Here is an 8,256-nt window from a genome sequence, read left to right as displayed (position 1 = left end):
CATGTATGAAACGAGTCGCCAGTCCAGGTTCGATGCACGATACTGGATGCTTGGGGCTGGTGCACTGGGACGACCCAGAGGGAGGGTATGGGGAGGGAGGAGGGAGGAGGGTTCAGGATGGGGAGCACGGGTATACCTGTGGTGGATTCATTTCGATATATGGCAAAACTAATACAATACTGTAAAGTTTAAAAATAAAATTTAAAACTTTTGAATTAAAAAAAAAAAAAACAAATAAAATATGTTTTTAGGCCAAAAAAAAAAACAATCAACAGAGTGAAAAGGCATCCTATGCGCCAGGAGAAAGTATTTGCAAGTCATATATCTGACAAGCAGTTAATATCCAAAATACACAAGGAACTCATTCAACTCAATAGCAAAAAAGAAAAAAGAAAAAATAGGCAAAGGACCTAAAGAGACGTCTTTCTGAAGAAAGCATACAGATGGCCAGAGGAACATGACAAGGTGCTCGATATCACTAACCATCGGGGAAATGCAAATCAAAACCACAGTGGGCATCACCTCACCTGTGTTAGGACTGCTTCCACCCAAAAGATAAGAGACAACAAAAGCCAGCGAGGAGGCAGAGCAAAAGGAGAACCCTTGTACACTGGTGGCGGGAATGTAAATTGGTACAATTTGAAAAACAGTATGGAGGTCCCTCAAGAAACTCAAGGACTACCAGATGATCCAGCCATACCACCTCTGAGTATATCCAAAATAAATGAAATCACTGTGTCAGAGATTATCAGTACGCCAACATTCATTGCAGCATTATTCCTAATAGCCACATGTCTGGAAATAATGTCTCCTGACGGATGAATGGATAAAGAAAATGTGGTGTGTACATACACAATGAAATGTAATTGAGCTATGAGAAAGAAGGAAATCCTGCTATCTCCAGCAACATAGATGAACCCGGAGGGCATTACGCCAAGTGAAGTGAGCTAGAGAAAGGAAGACAAGTACCGCATGGTATCGCTTTATGTGGAATCCAAAACCAGTCAAACCTGTAGAAACAGAGTTAGAGTGGTGGTTGCCAGTGGCTGGGACATGTGGGAAACGGGGAAAGGCTGGTAGAAGGGCAGACACTTTTAGTTGTAAGATGAATGAAGTCTGAGGATCTATTATACACCTGGTGACTGTAGCTGAGAACAGTATAACACCATAACACAGGAGAAATTTGCTGAGAAGCACACTGCAGACAGAGGGTGAAATTGAAGTGTCCTCACATACCACAAAGAAGGTACACCTGTAAGGTGACGGATGTTAGTTACCTTGATTGTGGGAATCCTTTCACAACGTACTGATATAAAGAATATCAAGTCATCATATTCTACACTTTTAATACACTACAATTTCATCTGTCAATTACACTTCAGTAAAGCTGGGGGGTGGGAGGAAAAACTAAACTAAGTCGAAAATTTACATGGACATGCAGGGTCAAGTAGCATCTTCAAGACAATCTTGAAGATGAAGAACCAGGTTGAAGACTTTATACTGCCAGATATGTAAATCTGCTGTAAAACTATAACATATAAGACAGTGTGATACTGGCACAAAGATAACCAAAAAGACCACTGGAACACAAGCAATCAGGGATGGATCCGTGTGTACAAGGACACCTTTCTGTGACAAAGATGGCACTGGAGTGTGTGAGGGGAAAGATGGGCTTTAGAGTCAAATGGAGATCCATACAAGAAAAAAAAAAGAAAAAAAATGTGTGTAAGAGAAGCTTAATTCTATCCTTCAGTGCATATCCTTTAGTGCATATTCTATGCACTAAAATTCATTCCATGTGGATTGTTGATCTCAATATAGAAGAAAAAATAATTAAGCTTCACCTTCATGACCCCAAGGTCAAGTGAGGCAAAAATTCCCTAAACAGGACAATGAAAGCTCTGTCATAAAGGAAACAGGTGAACTGGAAGACACTAAAATCAGAAACTTCTTTTCATCAAAGACACCACTAACAGAGAGAATGGCAAGCCCCGAAGTGGGGGAGATATTTGCAATACAGATACCCAGCCAAGGAATCGAATCCGGAAGGCAGCTTACCTGTGGGTACAGCATCGCACGATCCTCAGAAGCAGGTGGATGGCTTTCAACCGTTGATGACCAGTCTGGCGACAGGCCACACCCACCAGCCATTCCCAAATTTTGGCCAACGGGAGGTATGGCACAACTCTTTCTTCTGACAGCATCTGCTTCAAGATCTCGAATCCTGGCAACCCCCACAAAACAGATGTTTTAAAAAAGACATAAACTGCTCAAGTTTTAATAAGTAGGATGAAACCACTATGATCATTTCAATTTTGCCTAAAATTATGCCTTATGGAAAAGCAACATGGGAACATTTTCAGTTCTTCCTTTTTCGCAAAATATCCTGGTGAATTCTAAGAGAACCAGCATTTTTCCCTGGTCCTGACAGGTAGCTCCTCTTTCTGGCCATAGAGAAGTTACAACCTCCCAATTCTAGTACATTCACAAGTGACGCGCGTGGGGCTTGTCAGAAAAATTCTTTGAAGCCTCACAGAAAGGTATCCGCTTTGATTTTAGCGAAGACCAGTGACTTGACAGCACCGACACCCACAGGGTGCCCTGGGTAGGGAGAGCATATGAATGGAGGGCCAGCGCACACACCTGTCTGGAATCGCCCCAGGTGTCCGGCCGTCACGGTGAATCTGTAGCCCCACTCAGTGTTGCTCATGTCAGAGGTGAAGCGGTAATACAGAGTGTCTCCTGGGCACACAAGAAGCACAGACAGGTCAGGACACTGCAGACAGGGAAAGGCCCGTGAGGACTTCCCACTAAACAGATAAAGCCCAGTTCCAAATCCTTCAACAATCTCCCTTCTCAGTACTTAGCATTAAGAGTCTGTATTATTTGGTATTTCTTTACTACCTGGAAGCTCAAAATCTTTCCACTTCTGTTGAGACCCACTGAAATTGTGTCGGTCCTGCTGGAAGTCACTGCTGCTGGACATGGCTAGCTCGTCACAGCCTTCCTCTGTGTTGCACTGAGGGTCGAATTTGATTGAGAGGTAGATGGCACCAGGAATGTGAACTTTGTCCTAGGAGGGGATACAAGGACACGCCGTCGTCATTGGTCACTGGACAGTTCCTGAGAGCTTCCTCAGGCCATGTCCTGCAGTCAGAACTCTGCCTGAAGAAGCAGTGAGTCAGGGCCTCCACCTCCAGGAGCTCTGGGCCCGGCTGGGCGGGGAGGATGCACGTGGGCTACCAACACGGCAGGAAAAACACTGTGCGGCCTGGGGCACAGCTCAGAGAAGGGGAGGCAAGGGCAGAAAACGTCCCAGGGAAGGGGTGCCCCGGTTGCTGTGCAACTGAGGACAGGAGAGGACTGTCAGAGAGGAAGGAATGGAGCCAGCAGCGAGACACGAGCACATGGGGATGCGTTTCAGGCAAAGGAGACAGCACCGGAAAGCCTGAAGTGTCCAGGGGACAGCAGTGAGCTTGAGGCGTCTGAGGTAATGGGTGAGCTTCGCATGCGCACGTGCTAAGGAGATGCGGAGGGGGTGACATGACCCTGCAGAGGCTGGGAGGGACAGATGGAAAAGGAAGACCGTGTGTGCTAAAATGAAGCACCGAGACTTGTCTGGACAGCAGGGGGCACCCCGGGAAGGCAGTAAGCAGGAGAAAGCCTGGTTTAGGTTTGTGCTGTACCAGGATCACTGCACGGAGAAGGCAATGGCACCCCACTCCAGTACTGTTGCTTGGAAAATCCCATGGACGGAGGAGCCTGGAAGGCTGCAGTCCATGGGGTCGCTAAGAGTCGGGCACGACTGAGTGACTTCACTTTCACTTTTCACTTTCATGCTTTGGAGAAGGAAATGGCAACCCACTCCAATGTTCTTGCCTGGAGAATCCCAGGGATGGGGGAGCCTGGTGGGCTGCTGTCTCTGGGGTCGCACAGAGTCAGACAGGACTGAAGTGACTTAGCAATTATCAAGGATCACTGCCAGCTAGGGTGTGGCAAGGCCAGGGCTGGGGCAGGCCAGCACTTGGGGAGGAGACAGGAACAGCCAGAGGGACCCAGAGAAAGGGAGGGGTCGGGGCGGTGGAAAAGGTAAGGCGATCCCTCTGAGGTAGAGTGCAGTGGCTCAGTAGGTGTGTTTACAGGGCAGGACAGTGCAGGGGTGGAGAGTGGGGACAGAGTCCAGAACTGGGGGAGAAGAGGCTAAGAAGGTAGAGAGTGAGGAGGTTTACATTCTGTAAAACAAACTCTCAGCTGTCAACAAGCACATTCTAGATGAGTCTCTCTGTCACCCAACTACTCAGAACGACAGCTCCCATATTTTGAAAGGAGCTGATGAGACACAAGCAGCACCAAGCCTATGAGGACCACTAAGGCCACCCCCGCTTCTGCCTCATCCAAAGCCCTACCTCTCCCTCTCCAGGTACAGAGTTAAGGATAGAACAGCTGAGGTCTTTCAGTTCTGGGTAATTAAACAAAGGGGAGGGAGTCCCCCAGGTGTGGCTGGGTCATCAGGAGAAGGATAGAGTGAGGATGGAATCCAGACCCACACTCAAAGTCTCTGCCAGAGACACGGAGGTCTCAGTCCAAGGAGCTCACTGCAGGACAAGTAATCTCTCCTCCAGCGTGGGGGGCCCCCTAGTTTTCACAACAAGGTCAGGAGAAGAGAGGACTTGTTTGTACAGAATCCTGGGATTGGCTTCAGGGAGGCAGATGGCTGCTGAGACTAAGGGAGCCCTTTCTAGGCCACGTCTGTCAGGTTAGAGGAAAGAACCACAGTGGGAGGTGATGAGATTCGTGCCACTCGGCAACCCTTGTGGGTCCTGCCAGTCTCATGCCCTGGCACTGGGTGAGGCTGGCTGACCCTGGCTCATACCTCGAAGTTGGTGTTGTTATTATATGGGTGTTTCGACTCCCGCACTTGCACCTCCATTCCTGGTTCCTCCATGAACTGGCAGGCAGCCAGGGCCATGGTTCCCAGCATGCTCTCCCGGCAGCCTTGAAGCACCTTCTGCAGGATCTGATGGGAAACAGGCAGAGAACATAGCAAGATGATGGAGTTCAGCTGGAGACCGTGCCTAGAGCTCCTGAGCTCTGCCCTGTGGGTCCCCCCAATTCTGGACAGCAGGAGGTAGAAGAGATGCTTCCAGCCCTGTGAAAGTCTGCTAAGCCAGCACCACTTTGAAAGGCTCAGCTGGAGATTTGATTTTACAAACAAAAGATGGTCACCACCTGAAAACTTGAAATATAAATTAGAGCACTGGACTGAAGAGAATGCATAGACTCTGTAAGATCCCATGTCTGTCGCCCAGAAGCTCGGAGCCTGGGCAAGCCTCCTGGGTTTGATTTCTTCACCAATAAAATTCTCCCTGGGTCATGATGTAACACAGGTGTAAGTGCTGGCAGAGTGTCTGACCTGGAGCAGATACACTAGAAATGATGGTTTAAAACAGAGACATAAACCTTCCTGGAAGGTTTCCTGTATTATGGGAAAAGGCTGTCACAGTCGTAACTAACCCTGTCCCCTGGACTTCATGCTGTGTGAGACCCCAGGGGCATGAGAAGAGACAGGCCAGCGAGGACAGCTGGCCTTCGAAGTCTGAAAACAAAAAAGGAAGACTGCAAGGGCGGGATTCGTCAGATTGTTATTTCAAATACTCTCTGAGCATCCAGTCTGCCTGGGCCGTGAGCTTGGCTCCAGGCCAAGACTTGGGAGACTTCAACTGTGACCCGAGTCGGCTTTTGTCGGGGTCATACCTATTGAGGGGCTGAACAGCCACACAGATGGCTTCACTCCAGGAAGGCACTCCCTAGAGGAAGGCTGTTCAAACCCCCACAGGGGGCTTGGGGCGGGGGGCAGAGAGGAGGAGGGAGTGGGGTTAGTGCCCAGCCCAGCTGCCTGGTTACCTTCTCCCACTGGTGCCTGTCCTCCAGCTGCATGAACATGTCCAGAATGTAGGTCATGTGGGCTGGGCCGCTCAGCTCCAGGATGTCCTCACTCACCGGCACGTGCCCAGGCCACTCGGCAAGCAAGGACGCCAGCACATGGCGGGCGTACAGGACGGCCGTGGCCTCGTTCACACGGAAGAGGTATTCCCGGACGGCCCTCTTGCTCTTGCAGTTGAGCTCCTTGTGCAGCAGGGCGGCGCTCTTGCTGCGCCGCTGCTTGGCGTAGCTCTGCTGCAGCTCGCTTTCGGTGCTGGAGATCAGCTTCTGGGTCACAGGGTTCGACTCGACGGTGGCTTGCTCGCAGCGGACAGGCCTGGACTGCAAGCCCAGAGACCAAGTCACCGAGGCCTGGTCATCTCACCACTGGGGTGTGTGGCGGGGGCAAGTAGACACCCTCCTTCCCAGGGGTAGGGGTCGGTGGGGGGCCCACGTACCAGGCAGGGCAGGATGATCATGTCTGTATCTACGGCCTTGGCACTCTGCTCGTCGAGTCTCAGACTCCGGCTGGGCTGCCACCGCTGAGCCAGGGTCCGGATCCTTTCGTCCGTGGTGAGCTCGTCCCCATCAAACCTGAAGAGAAGGAAGGAGCACAAAGCTGGGCATCTGTGTTCCAGAGAGGTGAGAGTTTAACCTTCAGTGAAACTTGCAGAAATGCTGATCAGAGTTATTTTCCTGGTACTAAGGAATTAGGTAGTACGGTCTACACTTCCAACACCAGACTCACAGTGCTAACCTACCCGAGCAGGCACGCCCAGGCGCCTGCAATGGAGATGGAAACCGTCCTTTAGGATCCATTCTCCCTTTCATTTAGAAACAAAGTTCCCTGAAGTTTTAGCAAGATACACAATCACCCTGGTGGAGACGTGGGTCCCAGTCCTCCCAGCAACTGGATACAGCAATGTAACTGGGGTCATGCCAACGGGAGGCCAGGGAGGTGATGTGTGCCATGTTTGGGGCCTGCCCTCAAGCAGCTGGGTTAAGGAGGCGCTCCATTCCCTGCCTTCCCCCTTTCCTCTGGGCTGGAACTAAGAGCGGGTGTGGGAGAGCTTGCCCTGATGCCACAGAGGAGGACGGCAGCCATGGGGACACAGGCTCACTTGGGAAGCAAATGACCCACCCACCCTGGGCTGCTGTCTACCTCTGGACTGTGGCGGGGCAGGACAACAAATTCCTGAGCCCTAACTGAGGTAATCCTGCTTCATTTCACAAAGGATTTGAGGTTGTAGATAAGAAATACATATGGGAGTGTAGAAATACGAAATAACAAAAGAAAATTAAATTGGAATTGGAACTAAATTAGAATAAGAAGTCAAAACCAGGATGTGGGGAATGGAAGAGGAGATCAGATGCAGAAACATAAAATTCTCCATAAATTTAAGAGCTAGGCTCAAGAACTAGCTCTGAACTTCCTGGCCAAGATGAAGGGTATATTGTTATAAGATACCTTTCATTAATACACCCTTGAGAAAAAAACAAGAAAATAATGTATACAAGTGGGAAAAAACAAACCAAAGAATACTTTGACCAGAATGTACCAGAAGTTCCTGTTCTACACTGCTTGCTCTCTGGATTGATACAGGAGAGAAACCTTGGTGTCTATGTTAATCTCTGCATTCATAACTAGTTTACTCTAAGAGGCAGACTGCAAATATGAAGTTCTTCCTAAAGGAATACACAACTCAAAGACGAGCTATGCCACGTGGCACTTTATGAAGACCCGAAAACCAGTTCTCCAGCTGCTCCTGGCCTCTCAGATCTTGTCGCAGGAGGCAGGCAGAGTCCCACCCTCACTTGCTCCCTTGCTCCTTATACTTTGGCTGCGTCCTTACCTCTTCTGAACCTCCAGGAAGAAAGAGTCGGTCCTCTTCATCTGCAGTTCATATATGGCCCGGAGGATGTGCAGAGGGGCGTTGAGGGCGTCATGAGCCATCTGGAGGCCAGGAGGAAGAAGCAGAAGAGAGAAAATTTGAAGTGCTTTAACACATTACTGATAACCTGAACTCAAAAGTGATAAAACAATTATTTTCTACAGTTACTACAAGTTATAATCTAAGAACAACACATCACTTAATTTAAGAACATCACACTTCATGCATATAAGATTATAAGCTCTTAGTCAGTCAGGGGCTGGAAAAAAAAAAAAAAAAAGATTATAAGCTCCAAAATATGGATTATAAAATCTGTATTACTATTACAAATTCAAAGGAAAATCTCCTAGTTCTGAAGTCCGTGTTTTTGGTAGTTTACTTTTATTTGTGCCATAGTTATCTGTGATTGTGCATTGCATTTGTTAAAGATTATATAGATGAG

General features: G+C 48.8%; 1 protein-coding gene across 1 annotated transcript in view; it reads right to left on the bottom strand.

Moving 5' to 3' along the window:
* The window catches only part of ZZEF1 (zinc finger, ZZ-type with EF-hand domain 1), a 95,506-nt gene that overhangs the window by 6,953 nt on the left and 80,297 nt on the right, over positions 1-8,256 (bottom strand). Inside the window, exons 46-52 of the mRNA XM_010847465.1 lie at positions 7,776-7,876; positions 6,381-6,516; positions 5,905-6,264; positions 4,874-5,017; positions 2,905-3,073; positions 2,644-2,742; positions 2,059-2,224 (exon numbers count right to left, since the gene is read on the bottom strand). Of these exons, the coding sequence (XP_010845767.1) occupies positions 2,059-2,224; positions 2,644-2,742; positions 2,905-3,073; positions 4,874-5,017; positions 5,905-6,264; positions 6,381-6,516; positions 7,776-7,876 (1,175 nt within the window). The remainder of the gene's footprint in view (positions 1-2,058; positions 2,225-2,643; positions 2,743-2,904; positions 3,074-4,873; positions 5,018-5,904; positions 6,265-6,380; positions 6,517-7,775; positions 7,877-8,256) is intronic.

The sequence above is a fragment of the Bison bison genome, unplaced genomic scaffold (assembly GCF_000754665.1).
Source record: "Bison bison bison isolate TAMUID 2011002044 unplaced genomic scaffold, Bison_UMD1.0 scf7180017864249, whole genome shotgun sequence".
Classification (NCBI taxonomy): Eukaryota; Metazoa; Chordata; class Mammalia; order Artiodactyla; family Bovidae; genus Bison; species Bison bison.
The sequence above is the reverse complement of the archived record's forward strand: the minus strand, read 5'-3'. Positions and strand labels throughout refer to the sequence as shown.